At 32.0% G+C, this 16656-nt stretch overlaps 2 protein-coding genes across 3 annotated transcripts; one reads left to right on the top strand and one right to left on the bottom strand.

Annotated features, from left to right (window-relative positions):
* Positions 1-1152: 1152 nt before the first annotated feature.
* Positions 1153-7135, top strand: LOC105837597 (E3 ubiquitin-protein ligase TM129). 2 transcript variants are annotated; one of them, XM_012682501.3, is made up of 7 exons: positions 1153-1180; positions 1496-1705; positions 2971-3220; positions 3893-4082; positions 5013-5207; positions 5300-5445; positions 6673-7135. In XM_012682501.3, the coding sequence occupies exons 1-7, from the start codon at positions 1168-1170 to the stop codon at positions 6791-6793; spliced, it is 1125 nt and encodes a 374-aa protein (XP_012537955.1). In that variant the 5' UTR covers positions 1153-1167; the 3' UTR covers positions 6794-7135. The 2 variants fall into 2 exon arrangements, with proteins under 2 accessions (XP_012537955.1, XP_012537956.1); XM_012682502.3 differs by lacking the exon at positions 1153-1180 and adding an exon at positions 1187-1408.
* On the bottom strand, positions 7000-16507 carry LOC105837596 (DNA-directed RNA polymerase II subunit RPB2). Its single transcript, XM_012682500.3, has 7 exons — positions 16294-16507; positions 12207-14142; positions 11415-11637; positions 10000-10461; positions 9576-9918; positions 8520-8778; positions 7000-7545 (listed from the first exon to the last, which is right to left on the bottom strand). Exons 1-7 carry the CDS (start codon positions 16319-16321, stop codon positions 7260-7262), a joined length of 3537 nt encoding a protein of 1178 aa, XP_012537954.1. The 5' UTR covers positions 16322-16507; the 3' UTR covers positions 7000-7259.
* Between the last annotated feature and the right edge of the window lie 149 nt (positions 16508-16656).

Genomic DNA, 16656 nt, shown 5'->3' with positions numbered 1-16656 from the left:
AGACAATTCTATGCACGTAACCCGTCCCAAATTTTTCGTACATTGACCGACGTAATTTTTTTGAACGACACTTTTTTATAACAATTGTCGCATTATCGCGAAAATGCAATTATCACGTACGTTAATCGCTCCGATCGCTCGCGAGAATAATTATACAAAAAATATCAAAATGTGAAATAAAATGTGTCGAGACGTGAAACGCGATGAGACTAGACTTATTCGACCGTTCAATGACTTTTGTTACAATGTCGAATTGAATTTAAATTTCACTTACCAATCGGACGTCGTAACGATATCCGCTCCCAGGGCCAATGCATCTCAGGATTGTTACAGATTCTGCAAGAGAAAAAGGAACACTGTTAATTAACATGGCGAAGGGATGAGATAATTTTCCCACGTAATCGACTTTCGCACGGATATGCGAATGTCGGATATTACGGTTGCATGCAATCGCTCCACGCATCGCGATCTGCGTTTAAACGAGGATACGCGTTCAAACGGAACACGGTACAAGATAAATATACGTTATAATTACCAATTAGACAAATTGCAATGCCACTCGATCGGGAGCTGATCTGTCCCGTGCCCCGTTCCGTTCCGAAAAGAAAGTGAACCCAGCGTCCCGTTCCGTTCCGAAAGGCATGTGAACCCCTATAACAGAGAACTGTATTAAGTTGGCTCGAGCCAGAGATGATCATCTCTAGCGCTAACTTCACGCGTCAAGATGAGTGCTTCTGCGATATATACCATTTTGAACTTTGCGTTTTTCACACTAATAAAGCTAATTATTATTAATTCATGTTTCACAAATTATAATTACTTTTACATAAAAATAAAAAGTATGTGTAAATTAAAATATTATGAGTTAAATCGATCTCCCACATCGTTCGATAATTGATTCGATAGATTCGATATATATATATATATATATATATATATATATATATATTATTAAATAAATTATTTTATTTATACATTAAATTTATATAAAGTAACAGAAAAATATTGTATTTTTAATAAAAATGTTTTTTTTCTAGCGGTATTTTAAATCGAATTTAGCGGATTATTTTTTCAGAAGTTGGCAACATTGGCAATGTGTGCGCGAGCGTGCTCAGCTCGAATCTCAGATCGCATCATGAATATCGGCTTTAACCAGGTTTAACCTATATGAATCTTCATGGTTTGTGATAGGATGATGGAGTTTCAATAGATAAATGCATATATCTACCGTCAAAATCGAAATTTTATATCAGTTTAGAATAGGCCTCGTGCAAACTTTCTAATCTTAAATAGTTTTCCAGTACATACATCAAGTTATAAGAAGATACCAGTATTGTCACACCGAAGATATATAACCTGTCACAATATTTTTATTATATATTTTGACAAGGACCTGAGCGGAAAGAATGTGCTAAAATAATTTACGAAATTATTCTAGATCGCTGGAATATCGCTTTCTATTGCATTGTTGACAAACAGAAGCTTTTTCTTCTAGGTAAAAAAATGTCATCTCTACTGTTTTACACTTTATTTTATCTTCTGATGTCTGGATGTATCGTCTATCCGCCTACGGAATTTGTCTCGGCAGGGCTGACTGTTAAGGACGTCTTCGCGAATTGGCTTGGTAGTGAGAACGAATTATTCGTGCAGTATCATATCAGAAGAAGCGTAACTACATTACTCCTACATTCTGTGCTACCTTTGGGTAATGGATACATTTTTGTATAATTACGTGCAATCTTTTATCTCATTGTTTACAAGCATTTACTGGCATATAGGGTGTAAATGGTATAATCCGCTTGATGCTACAAATGCTTTGCAACATTCTGTTGATCAATTCATAAAATTCTTTGTTTTAATTGGTAAAATGTTTCAAAGCTTTTATAGCCTTAAGTGGCTTGCACCTATAATCTTCTGGTTGTACACTGAGAGAATTTTCTTTCAGAATTCAAAAAATAGGACAATATATACTTCCAAGTATTTTACTATAGTTCTTTTACATTTGGTAAAGTTTTAGTAAAGAAGGACAGGTAAGACAGATTGATTTTAACTCTTGAAGTGGTAAATAAAAATTTAATTTTTTATAGTTAAACTGCTGAATCTGATTTTGACAATTTTATTTAGTAAAAAAATGTTAAATTATTAAAATCAGTATAAGAAGCAATTAAATGTACAAAAAGCTGTTACAAGAATAATACTAAGTCAATAGAAATATTACAGTACTATAGTAAAATAAACAATATTAGAACAATATAAATTGATATGTGAAGACTTTATTCAGATTTATTAAAGATTGAATTAAAATGAATCTTGCTTAAATATATTTTTTATATGAATTTTACAATTTCTAGTAGTGAAATACAAAAGAATATAGAGATATTTCAAAATTCAAGAACAAAAGTTCTTGAAAGATAAACAGCAAAACTCTTAAATACTATAATCAAGATTTTTAAGTGCTTTTTCTTTATTTTGTTAACCATAAAACAAAAATAGAATGATAAAAAAGTACACTAACATCTTTATAAGCATGTTCTGAATATGAGTCTTCAAATATTTCTTATCAATATGTTTTTTTTTTTTTAATTAAATATTAATGTTTTTTTCTCAGAATGTAAATTATTAAAGATGAAAGCATTATCATGTCTTACTAAAAGAAAAATATGAATTAATATTTGTAAAGCTCAACAATAATAATTTATTAAAAATTTATGAATTTCATATGCCAATTTTTAATACTTTCCTGATAAAATCTTTTAAAAGTCAGAATCAAATTCAACTGCTCAAAAATTGTTTTTAAAAAATACTATAATTTTACTTGCCATGCCGAGATCAAAAATCAGTCCATTTTACCATTCCCCTCTTCCCTTATCGTCCTATAATCAAATTTGATAAAATTCTTCAATTTATGTTACCTTACAACTACCATGACTTTCTAGGATAAGTCTAAGAAAAAAATTATCTCAATTACAGGCTACGTTCTAGGATTGCTCATCTTTGATCACATAGATGCTGAAAAATTGTTGTTAGTCGATGGAAATTATCTCGGTCCATTAATCATTCTTTGCGTTACAATTGCTCCGCTTTACACACTAAATAAAGTCTTCGAATGGTCTGCACACGACTGGGCTACGCATCCAATAGCACAAAATCTATCTGTGTACAGTAATAATAATACGCCATGGACAGCTGTTGCCTCTGATATTAACACAGAGTATCGAAGGTTCATTCAAATATTTTGCTTATACTCAGGAACTCGATGGAATATTCTCGCTTTCTGTACTTTTTAGAAAAACGTAACTATTAAAAATATATATTTAAAACTTGGCACATTTATTTTGATATTTGAATGTTTTTGATCATTTTTTTCAAGTATTAGAAGATATGTTTTTAGCAATTGTTTGCAGTATGCAGAAGTCAAAAAATCCTTGTCTGTACAAATGTAGTTCTTGTCCTACGTATAAAATTAAAAAATTAATTCATAAAAGTGACAAATTGAAAAATATTTCGATTTTTCTTTTTTTCTTACCAAAAAAATAAAAAAATTGAAATTTTCATTTAACTAAAGTAAATCAGATAATAGAGAAAAATGTGAATATTTCTTGAAAATTTTCAGTTAATTAAAACTAGATAAATTATTGTGATAATAATTTTGAAAAATTTGTTAAAAAATTAACAACAGTTTATACTGTTAATAAAAAGACTTAAAAAGCAAAGGCTCTGCAAGTTCCTAACCTTTAATTTGCTCTTTATATATTTTATAAGATTTAAACTATTAAAAATAAAAATTAATTTTTTAAAATTTAAAAGCGAGAATACCCTTTTAAATTATACGCGTGTGTATACGTGTTGTAAATATGTGTAATTATATTAAAATAACATAATTTTATTTTAGAATAGATAAAATTGTTATTATCACAAATAGTGTAAGTCGTGTCGTAGCAACAGATAATTGGATCATTAAAATCACGCCTTATAAATTGCAAGTAGCGCATCAAAGCGATGCGACCTTAGTCATAAATAAGAGCGACATTCATTTCATGTCGCCCACAACAAGGGATCAGATTCAGTTTATCAATATACAGGTACGTTCACACATCAAGTATCAATATGTCCAGTACGTGGTACCTTTCTGCGAATCGGTTTCAATTGTCTGATATACAGAAAAATATATACTGCAAATTACTTGAATTAAGTAAATATTACTTATTTCAAGTATTTCATAATAAGTTTATATTTTAAAATCTTTATAAGTTGATCATAAACAAATTTATTCAACATATATTTTAATCTTAATAATTTAATACTTTTTAGTCAAAAACATTAAATTGGAACAAAAATTTAATTTGTTTATTATTCTGACTTTTTTGCACAAATTTTATAATGTTCTTTGAAAGAGTGTAAATTCTCTCTCTCTCTCTCTCTCTCTCTCTCTCTCTCTCTTTAAATATACAATAATGAGTTTTCCAAAATTTCTGATGAATATATTTTAATACTTTGACTATATCTGTATGATACGTTCAAGCCAAATAATAGTAAGTTAATTATTCGATCAATACGTACGTGTTTTAAACGTAAAAATAAAGTTAAGATTACCTATTTCGGTCTGCAGCTAATCTTGGTACTGATTGTAATTTTTCTAATAATTAATATTCTTAGTTCATATAAATTGCATGAAATAGACAATCTTAACTTTACATTTAATCCAAGTCAAATATTATTTATCATAAACCGGAAAGCTTATTTGTTTTCTATTTCGAAAAAAAGTAGACGACAGAAAATGATTATATTATTAATTATAATGTTGACGGATATTTTGTGAATTTTTTCAGATTTTTTTTTATTTTAAAATAAAAAAATGGCACGGCAAACCTATATAATCCGAAGACAATTAAAATTCAAATTAATGTCAAGAAAATATACTATACATAGTAATTTTTACTTTAAAAAAATTGAGTAATTGCTTTTCTTAGTAGTGAAATTGATATGTGTCAATGTGTACTGTTATTTTCCAGGTGAAACCCATGCGAGTTATGGCACAAGAATTCGACATAAGATTAAACGCGTTAGATTTCAAGGATTTACAGGACAAAGTTTCACGGCCGATCGCTATACCGCACAATATAACGTTCCACAGAACTTTGCTCGATAGATTTATCGATACTTTCAAAGAGGAAGTCGATAAAAATCCATTCTACGATACTGCCGAGGTATCAAGTGGCAGGGTTGCTGCCTCACCTCAATTATTTTAGTCTTTTCTCTTCCTCTGTTTATCTTCAATTATTGATTCATGCATACACAGGAGTTAGGTCAATGCATCGGATGCATGCAAGCGTTGTCGAATGTAAAATTGAACAGATTATGCAGTAGGGCCGAGTCTAGAGACCTTGACGACTGCATGACGTGTTATTGCCGTCCAATGTGGTGCATAGAATGCATAGCGAAGTGGTCGGTATCTTTTACTATTAATCTCGATTAAATTTAATTATATTAAGGAAGTTCTCCAGTTTTTTCACGATATAAGAACTTGATCAAATAACTTGATTAAAATTGAGAATAAGTTTATAATTAATATACACATATTCCTAATTTTTTTAATTTTTTGAGTTTATTCATTTATTTTTCTTTTATAACTTTTTAAGAAGAAACAAGGTGACGGCACTAAAAAAAGGCTACATTTAAGTTTTTTTTACTCATACATTGCAGAAATGTCGAAGTTAATGTGTTGACATTATTTTCAAAATGTAACGATGGGAAAGTATTGAAAATCGCATTTAAATTGCTCTTAGCATGACCTAGAATCAATGAACGTGGTGTATGTCTGACCCGGGCACACGCGTGTGTATGGATGATAAAAATTCGATTTTTTATTCAATAATCATAATTAATCATTAACGTCGTCAATAGTTTTCGATATTAAAGATTGATTCAGCTGGATCAGGAAGGAGTCGCTTCCAAGTATTTCGAGCATAAGCAAAATGCCATATTATGGTATCAACATACGAACTAGCTACTCGATTTCCTATTTTACAGTTACATAAATGACCGATAATAACTGAAAGATGAGAAGAACTTTTATTAATAAGACTAAAGGAAACATTTTAAATGACACAGATTTAAATGACTTAACTCAAGCTTTCAAAAGACATTATTAGCATTGATACCTTTATCTCTCCAATCAAAAATTTTTCTCGAGCACTTTAAAAATATATGTAGTGAAAAATAGTGAAAAAAGAAGAGAGAACAGCGGATTTGGGATAGGTTTAAGAATGTTGTATTGAGTTAGATTACAATTAGGCTTGGTAATATTAGATAAGATTAGTAAGGTTATTATATTAAAAAATAATAAGATTAATAAAAAAAGATCTAGGTAAGATCAGTAAAATTATTTTTAAAAAAGAATGAGTTAATAGAACAGAAGCAGGGTAGGATGATATATAAAAAGAAAAAGGATAAGAAAATATATTCTTGACTTATTTAAATTTTATCAAAGATCTTGCGGTTTTTAATACTTTTCCATGATTCAATTATGAAAATGTTTGATTTAGATTTAATCCATTAAAAATATAAAAAAACAAAAAGGTATAAAAAAAGTTCCATAATTAAAGCCAAAATTCAGTAATTTTATCCAAATTTCGGATAGCAAGTTTAATATTATGGTTATTATTTAAACAGGTTTGCCTCAAGACAAGATGAAAATGCACCAGAAACGTGGTTGTCCTCCAAATGTACCTGTCCTCTCTGCAGAGCACGTTTCTGTGTTTTAGATGTATGTCTTGTAAAAAATTCTAATTAAAAATTAAATGTGAATTATTTTTAATTATATTATGGAATAATTTCTATTTCTATCAATCTTAATACAAAATATTTTATATACAGAATAAAGTCTGATATTTATTTATAAAAATACATTCTTATACGTTTTAAATCACATTTTATTTTCATAAAATAAACATTATATATATAAATTAATAGGAAGGACAACTTTTTTGAAGGATTAAGAACTAATAGAATAATTCACTTTATTATCACAAAAACTGATAAACATTCATCAAATATTGAAAATATAAATACGTATAAAGATTACTATTATATTTTATTATTAATAAATACTTACTGATGCCATATCAGAAATTTATTAAAAGCTGTTTATCTGTCTGTCTGTCATTTTATTATAGGACAATACTGTATGCAATCTGTATATACAATGATAAGTCGATATTTTACATAAAATAAATTATTTACAGAAAAAGAGAGAAGATTCAATGTATCATGAGCCTGGGTGCAATATTCATTGCCATTAATTCCTGGAAAAGTAACTTTGCTGCATACGGTAGTCTAACTTGCGAAATTTGCGTTTTGTTTTTACATCCTTTACACTCGAAAGTATTGTTCCGCAAATTCGCTATAGCAATTAAACCGCAGAAGTTGCAAATATGAATTCTATATGGATCTGACACTTCGAACAAACGTTCTCGTAGAAATTGGGCCGCTCCGTGAGAAATTTGACAATCCCGTTCCATTTCTCCGAAACGAAGTCCACCGTCCCTAGATAAATACGTAAATATATACATATATAATTTGAATAATAACAGAAAAGCACTTCTAACAGGTCAAAACAAAGCCTAACTTTACAAATTTTGGGAGGAAAAGTGGAGAAAGGGAGGGGGGTGGGGAGGGAGAGAGAGAGAGAGAGAGAGAGAGAGAAGTGCGGATAGAAAAATCTTTAATTTCATCGCAAAGATCTTTTTTTTCTATTTAATATTTAAACTTTATTAAAAAATAATGTTAAATTATTTTTTAAAGTTTTCCTAAATTATATTTTCAAAAATGTTTATGATAAGTCCAGTGCTGCTCCTATAGAATTAATCAGAAACCAAAATGGCAAAAGTTTTATAAAATTGAAACAGCTCTAATGCTGATATCCTTTTTTAAGTATTACGTCTGAACAAAATGGCAGCTAGTCAAAAGTTGACAGCGGTTTTTCACAATAAATTTTGCTCGTTTTTTTTATAACAAAATAAAAATTATAAGAAAATTCTATGTCAACTATTAGTTCTTAATGTTCAAAATTGTCTAAAATTGCAAATTAATCGATCGAACTGTCTTTGAAATATAGTGATTACTTTTTAAAAACATGATTTAAATTAACGTTTTACATAGTAATAATAATAGGAGCGGGTAAAAAGAACTTTACTATCTTATATGCCGTCTCGATCTAAAGAGTTTCTCTGTAATTTCCGCTAAAGATTACGAACTTAAAAATTCATTTATATGTATGCACAGGATGTGTAGTAAGTTCAAATTCGGAATCTGTCACTTACGAGTCCGTTACTCTTACACGGAATTGACATGCTTCTATATAACTTATTTATATACATATAAATAAAATTTATATGTTAAATAAAGTCTTCACGATGCAATAAACGACTTTTTTATCTCTTTCGATTTTTTCATTAAAAATTCGCAGTTAGACCACCTAAGTAAATATCCTGTCATCAAAATAAAAATAACACAATTACCTCGCTCGACCTTCCATAGGTTGTCTAACTAAAATTTGCACAGGTCCTCTCGCTCTACTGTGGATTTTATCGTCTACCATGTGTTTCAACCGTTGATAATATGTCGGTCCCAAAAAGACTTGTGCATTAATCTTACGACCTGTATGTCCATTATACATCACTTCATTTCCTCGCAGTTGATAACCATATTCTTGCAGAAGCGTAGAGATCTTTTGCACGTTCACAGCATCATTAAATGGAGTAGCATCACCAATCTCTCCTAAAAATACATCAAAGTGATATAAATCTGCCCTACTTCAGGAGATTCTCCAACTTAAAAAAAAATGGAGGAGGGCCACATACTTTCGCACGTAATTTCATATATATATATATATATATATATATATATATATATATATATATATAAAACATTTAAGTTTTTGACACTGATAGTTTCAAAATAATAAATAATAAACAAAATTTAAGCAGTAAAACATTTAAATTGCTATTAAAAAATATTTTTTTTAGCATATTAATATAGAAAAATATTTCCAAAAAAATTTATAATTATTTAAATATATTAACAAGCATTTACAACATGACAGTATGAATATCATATTTAATTCTTTGTAAACTAGCGGGAATCTGGAGTTTCACCTTTTTTTAAATTATTTTTTTAATTATTTTGTTTTATTAATTTTATCTCATCAATATCTTTATTAACACTAAGATGCATGTTATCTTCATAAATTATTTATAAAATTGTTTATATTATTTATTAATTAACAAAAAATGCCTTTTTTTACAGAAAAATTCATGTCAGAATAAACATTAAGTAATATTGATGTGATAATTGTAATTTAGGGATTTTTGGAGCAAAAGCCTTTAGCTCTTTTTTTCTACCGGACTCAATGTTATTTTAGAAAGTTACTTAAAAGATTACGGGGTTAAAAAATTTGAACTAATTCAGGAATGACTTATAATAAAATCATAAATTTATTCTCAAAATTTCTGAAATTATATTATGTGACAAGATTAGAAAATCTTATTAAATTTAAGTAAATTATCAAGTATTACCTTTATTGGCGGAAACTTTTCCTTGAATGCATTCTATCAAGTGACCGATAGTCATACGAGAAGGGATAGCGTGAGGATTAATAATGATATCGGGTGTGAGGCCCTCACAAGAGAACGGCATATCTTCCTGCCTGTACTGAATTCCGCATGTACCCTTCTGTCCGTGACGAGACGCGAATTTATCTCCGATTTGTGGAATACGCACACTGCGTACTCGAATCTTGCAGAATTTATATCCCTCGCTATTCAAAGTCAGCATCACTTGATCGACTATACCGGTTTCGCTGTTTCGCAAAAAGGTCGACGCGTCACGTTTTGTAAAACGTTTTGTTGTACTATCCAGCTAAAAGAAAATAAAAATATTGTCGCGTTTTTCTTCTTTCATTATAGAGGTCCATTTATTAAAAAGTAATCATATTATTACCTCGTCATCCGTTTCCGGTAGAGTAATCGTCTTTCCTATGATTACGTCGTCGCCTGACACTCGAATTCCAGGCGCGATGATGCCGTCGTCATCTAATTTGTCATATATGGCGTTGCGCATTCCCTGGCAAGTCAAGCGAGATGGTTTCTCGAATTGTTCTTCTTGATCGCCAATTTTTTTCGACTCAGACTCCTTGTAAGAGCGATAAAACACTGATCTGAAGAACCCCCTTTCGACGGCGCTTGCATTCAGAATAACGCTATCCTCCTGATTATATCCCGTGTAACACAGAATCGCGACGATACTGTTAATGCCGGCTGGCAATTCGCGGAATCTAAGGTATTCCATAGATCTCGTTGTAACCAACGGTTTATGTGGATAATACAATACGTGAGCCAATGTATCCATTCGCACGTGAAAATTCGTAATATACACACCCATGGCTTGTTTACCCATAGCACTCTGAAAAATACCATTACAAAATTAAATCATGAAATGTTAGTTTGAGTTTTCACTCAAATCCTAATTCATGTTTAATACAATTTTTCGTTATTAAAATTTTAATAGTTTAAAATATTTAATATTTTTTTACATTAAAAGTGTTAAGCCAGCGGCACACAATACTTGTTTTTGTGCTGGATTATTTACTGAATGGAAATACTCTGTTCTAATCGATGCATTTTTATTCATCTTCAGAAATGCACCAATCAGAACGAAGTAGTTCTATCCAGTAAGCAATCCAGCATGAAAACAAGTATTGTGTGCTAGCTTAGTTTATAATTATTTTAACGTATATAACCTAACCTAAACAAAAAAGTAGATATAAATATATATATATATATTTAAAAATGTAAAAAATTGAATTATCTGGATAAATTTTCAAAGTATTATTGTAAGAAAAATGTAAGTAAAAGGCGCTAAATAATGTAAAGAGAAAAAAAATGCACGCATACATATGTACTATATACACATATATACATAACTAATTTATTAATTAGTTATATAATATAGTATTATATATTAGTTAAATACATATATATATATATATATATATATATATATATATAAAACGTATTATTTATATAAACTTAATTTATAGGTTTATTTTATATGGTTTATAAATTAAAAAATTTAATTATAAATGTTTAAACACTTACGTAAAGTGTCGAAAACATGTAAATCCTTAAACATTTATAATAAAAAAATCATAAATTTGTTATTCTTAATTTTCATATTCTAAATTTTTGTATTATTCTAAAGGGGAAATTTTAAGGAATAATTCTAAATAATAAAATTATTTCTTAAAATTTGTCCTTAAAATTTCTTCTACTTGACGTTCTACATCTTGCATTATATCATATAAAAATATAAAAAAGTAAAAAAAAAATGCAATGACTGAAATCTGCGTCTAATACCTGATAAGTATTCCTGGGGCTCTGATTATGATCAGGGAACGGAATAATTGAGGCACACACGCCCAAAATCATTGCTGGATGAATCTCGCAGTGTGTGTACGTTGTACAATACGCGTACTCTTTCTCTTGTCTAAGATCATCAGGTGACATAGCTATCATAACAGTCTCTTCTTCCAGAGTGTCTATATATTCTACTACACCACTGCCTACTAATTCCTGCCACCTGTAACAATATAAATCGATAATCACGACATTTATAAAAGCAAATCATAAGATGGAAAAATTTTCATAAAATCTTAATAAATTTTGATAAATTTTTAATAACATTTTATTATTGAGCCTTATTAAATCATTTCAATACAATTTCATCAAAAATTCATTAATTTCAGTAAAATGCCATTAATTTATCATTGCAAAGCATTTAGGTTTTTTCGTTACAATTTCATCAAAAATTTATTACAATTTCAATCAAATGTCATTAATTTAATATGGCATATCTAGTCTTTTTCGTTATAATTTCATAAAAATTTATTATAATTTTATCAAAATTATTACTTATTAATACAAATAATTTTTAAAAAATTATTTACTTTTTCAATAAATTAATCATTTTTGTTAAAATTTCATTATATTTTCATTAAATTCTCATTAAAATAACATCTTTTTCTTTTTATTAAACGCAGAAAATAACTTTGAGTAAAATAAATATAATTAAAATTGTATTATGTAAATTAAAATATAAAATTTAATACAACACGAGTCATAATTAAAATTAAAATTTTTTTAACACACCCGTCATTATTGTAATCTCTTTCCTTCAACATATTAATGTGCCTCTTCTTCAAAAGTAAATTTTGACCCTCCACTATAAGCAGGGGTCTACTTATCCTGCCAGCGTCCGTGTATATCCTTATCTCACGATCTCTAATATCGCGGACCATCGATACCTCCGACACGATAATGTCCATCTGCCGTCTCAACTTGCGCAGAGTGGCCATTAGCTGATCCGGGTCTCGATGGATACCGACCCAACAGCCGTTGACAAATATCTTTGTGGCGTCGGCAATCGCACTCGGGGCTATCTCCTCGAGATTCTCCATGGACCACTCCTCCAAGAATTCCAGGATAGGGGAGGGCTGCGAACCGACGCTTATGTACGCCATCAGTGCGAGATTTTTTACCAGGCCGACGGCAGCGCCCTCCGGAGTCTCCGCGGGACAGAGCATACCCCATAGCGTATTGTGCAGTTGACGTGGTTTAGCCAATTTCCCGTCCCTACCGATCGGTGAGTTCACACGTCGCAGATGCGACAGCGTCGATGCGAAAGTCAGTCGGTTCAACACCTGTGACACGCCCGCTCGCGCCTGATGCGCCTTCTTCTGGTCGCCCCAATTGCCTGTGGCAAGCGAGTACCGCAAGCCGTCCGTGATGATCTTCGTCTTGATCGCCAGTTCGAGATTAAAGTCCTTTCCACGATCGATAAATTTCTGCGCGTACAAGCGCACCTCCTTCATCAGGTTCTTGAACAGCCCGCGGAATAAAAACGCCAGCAAAGGTCCGGCCAGGTCTAGTCTCTTGTTGCCGTAATGATCGCGATCGTCCAGTTCTCTTCGTCCTAGAGACGCTGATAGCAGTCTGTGAACCATGTAGCCAAGAAAGTAGGCCTTCTTCGTCTCGCAGAAGTCGCTTATGCCGACATGCGGTAGCATCTCCTTTTGTAGGATCTCGCGGGCGTACTTGATCCGTTTCTCTTTGGTCACGCCTGGCTTGGCACCTCTTGTGCCGATGAAGTTCAGAGCGACGTTCTGCTCTTGTATGACAAATGCCTCATCCAGGGATGGCTTCACCATCTCCATCATCTCAGGATCGTCGAAGTCGTAGATGATGTGTTCGAGAATGTCGCGATCGGCAACGAAGCCAAGCGCCCGAAAAACTACCATTATAGGAATCTCCTGCTTGATGTAAGGAATAATGGCGATGATACGCTGACCGATGGCGGACTTCTTAATACTGGCACCGCTCTTAGCCATCATGTTGATCCATAGAGTCGAGGTAGGGCGTGAGCTGTGTTCCAGGCAGGACCGAATCTCTGCCTTGTAGGCGTACTTACCATCCTTCATGCTGAATACGTAAACGGTGTTTGTCGCCATTTTTTCCTGCGCTATCAAGACCTTCTCCGAACCATTGATAATAAAATACCCACCGGGATCTAACGGGCACTCGTTCAGTTCTGTCAGATCACGGTCAGACAGACCGGCAAGCAGACAGTACTTGGATCTCAACATGATGGGTATCTTGCCAATAAACGTTTTCTGATGCTGCGTCTCGATCGGGTCCTCGCCGTCCTTCTCAATCGTCTTGGTAATATCCACGTACAATGGCGCGGAATAAGTTAAGTTTCTCAATCTGGCTTCATTGGGCATCATGGGGGACGGCGCGCCGTCCTTCTCCCAATGGGTCGGCTTCGACAGATAGATCTGTTCGAATTTCAATAGGTGTTTTACAGGTTTCTCGATTTCGCCTGTGGTATGCTGCGCCTCCGCCTGTAGCTCGATCTGCGGCGAATCCTCCACGATACGTTGAACGGACATCTCGATAAATTCATCAAAGCTGTCCAGCTGCTGTCGAACGAGTCCCTTTTCGTCGAAGTACGCGTTGATGAGGATCCAGCAGGCCTCCTGCCAGAGCTTGGACGAGATTTCGTCTGCATCTTCCTCGTCATATTGATCTAGAATAAATAATTTTTTGTAGGTTCTCACCCTTTTAATCAAACAATAAATTGTAAGCAAGATAAAATTATTTAATGTTTATTTTCTCTTGAGGACATTCCCCAGTCTTTTCATATAATCCTAAGAGGTATCCTTATAACTGTACAGTCCCTTAAAAAGTTTATGAACACGTAGTTAAAAAGGGATAAGGATACGTCTTAAGACCCTCTTTGTCGGATTACGACACTAGCTCCTGTACTCGTTCCAGTTATATTATATTTCATTGGTAATTCACGAACATTAATCCTTTCAGCTATTTAGCTTTTTATTTTTCACTCTTAGAGCACTCTCTCTCTCTCTCTCTCTCTCTCTCTCTCTCTCTCTCTCTCTCTCTCTCTCTCTCTCTCTCTCTCTCTCTCTCTCTCTCTCTCCCCCCCTCTCTCTCTCTTCCCCTCTCTCTCTCTCAGATCACCTTTAATAAAGGGATTCTACTATCGGTACTCGTTTCAGATTTATTATATTTCAATGTGAAGTATAGTCTCTCGACGGCTGCGTTACTGTCAGCACTGAAAATCTATAGTTCATGTTACGTGTACTATAGATTTTCTGGCAGTAAATTTCGGAACGCAGCCTTCTAATTTATACTAATAAAAATGTGACTTGTTACTATATTCATTATTGTAAACATTTGTTTTCACTTTTTTCCGTATGAATATGTATCAAAATTAATAAAAAAATATTTTTATATAATAAATTATCATTTTTATTACGTATTATTATGAAGATAACAATGTCAAAATCTTCTTTGTTAAAAGATATAAATAAATAAAAAATTGCCTTCTCCATTTTTTAAGCTGGAGAGCCTTCATATGTTTTCTTTTAAAAAATATAAGAACTTTATCAAAAATATTAAGATCAAGAATAAAAACTGGAAGATTTAAAAATTGTGCTTTTTATACAACCAGTCTCATCTCCGATTAACATAAAGTTGATTAAATTTTAGAATATTTATTTGTAAAACTAAAAATTGATTATTTTGTTTTTTGTCCATTTTCTTCAAATAATTAATTTATGTATAAAATATAATACTTCAAATTCTGTTTTACAATTTACAATTTGTAAACTTAATCGGCCGATTTTTAGCTTAATTGGAATAGATGAGACCAGCCTATACAGACAAAGACTGAAGCGTGGTCTATAATACATTGGAGTAAGCGTGGAATAAGAAGTAACAATAGACGTAAGGGTGTAAGCGAAATAAATTAATTTTATTTCTTACTCCTACTCCATCTTTTACGCTCACGCTCGACCAATTAAAACGCAAGAATAGCTGCAAATCGTACAAACAATGCCATTAGTTTCATAAAATCGTAGAAAATTATATGACAAATCGTTACTCTTACTCCATGTCTACACTTACTCCATGTATTGTAGACCACGTTTAATGCGAGGTCTACAATGGCAGCAGGAGTAATGGAGTAGGAGTAAGAAGTAAGAAATATGAAATGAGATTTGCCCATTTCGTTTACTCCCGGTTTTTAATTGGTCAATTGTTACTCTTACTCCTTACTCCATTACTCCTGCTGCCATTGTAGACCCTGCATAAAAGTAACGATTTGCCATATAATTTTCTACGATTTTATAAAACTAACAGCATTGTTTGCATTGTTCACAGCTATTCCAGGGCTCTAATTGGCCGAGCGTAAGCGTAAAAAATGGAGAAGTTAAGAAATAAAATTAATTTATTTCGCTTACGCCCTTACGCCTACTGTTACTTCTTACTTCACACTTATTCCATGTATTGTAGACCACGCTTTATGATTAATTAATACTGTGTCTTATAAATTAAATTAGTCTACGTTGGCTGTGTTTCAAAATTGCTGCCAGTACTGAAAATGTGAGGCCTGTTCTTTGCTGCTACACTAGTGCAATTAAAATAAGACAAATTAATTTTTTCTCATTCTAACTTATTGCACCAGGACCGCTATTCCGTAATCACTTACCGACAACTATCGATGTCGTTAAGTGTCGTTGCGCATTTTTTCATATATCAAAATACGTGCGCAAAGATACTGAATAACATCGATAGTTGTCGGTAAGTGGTTACGGAATAGTACTCCTGTACTGACAATTTAAAACATAACCAATATCTTTAAAAAAAGATTACTTACCGTCTTCTATACCGAATATATTACTCATTATTGCGCCCAACGTACGAAATGTGTTATTTAGGGATACAGCTTACACAAATTTAACCGCAATTGTTTCTTGCAATTTTTGCTGATGAAATAGAAACGGCAAAATAAGCAAACTTACAAGCAGTAAAAGATTTGTAACAATTATCATCGGCTCACCGAAGATATATATGGCGGTAAATGCATACAAATGCGGCAATGGCGATAGCAATTAAGGATAGTTCCCATGCAGCGATAAAGCGTAAGGGCCCCCGCACACAGTTTTGTATAACGCATAACATAAATGCATAAGAAATTCGATTGGTTGAATTTCTTATGCACTTTGCTTATGGACCAATT

This window comes from Monomorium pharaonis, chromosome 7 (genome assembly GCF_013373865.1).
Source record: "Monomorium pharaonis isolate MP-MQ-018 chromosome 7, ASM1337386v2, whole genome shotgun sequence".
In the NCBI taxonomy this organism is placed as follows: Eukaryota; Metazoa; Arthropoda; class Insecta; order Hymenoptera; family Formicidae; genus Monomorium; species Monomorium pharaonis.
Note: the sequence above shows the minus strand (reverse complement) of the source record. Positions and strands in the feature narration are given on the sequence as shown.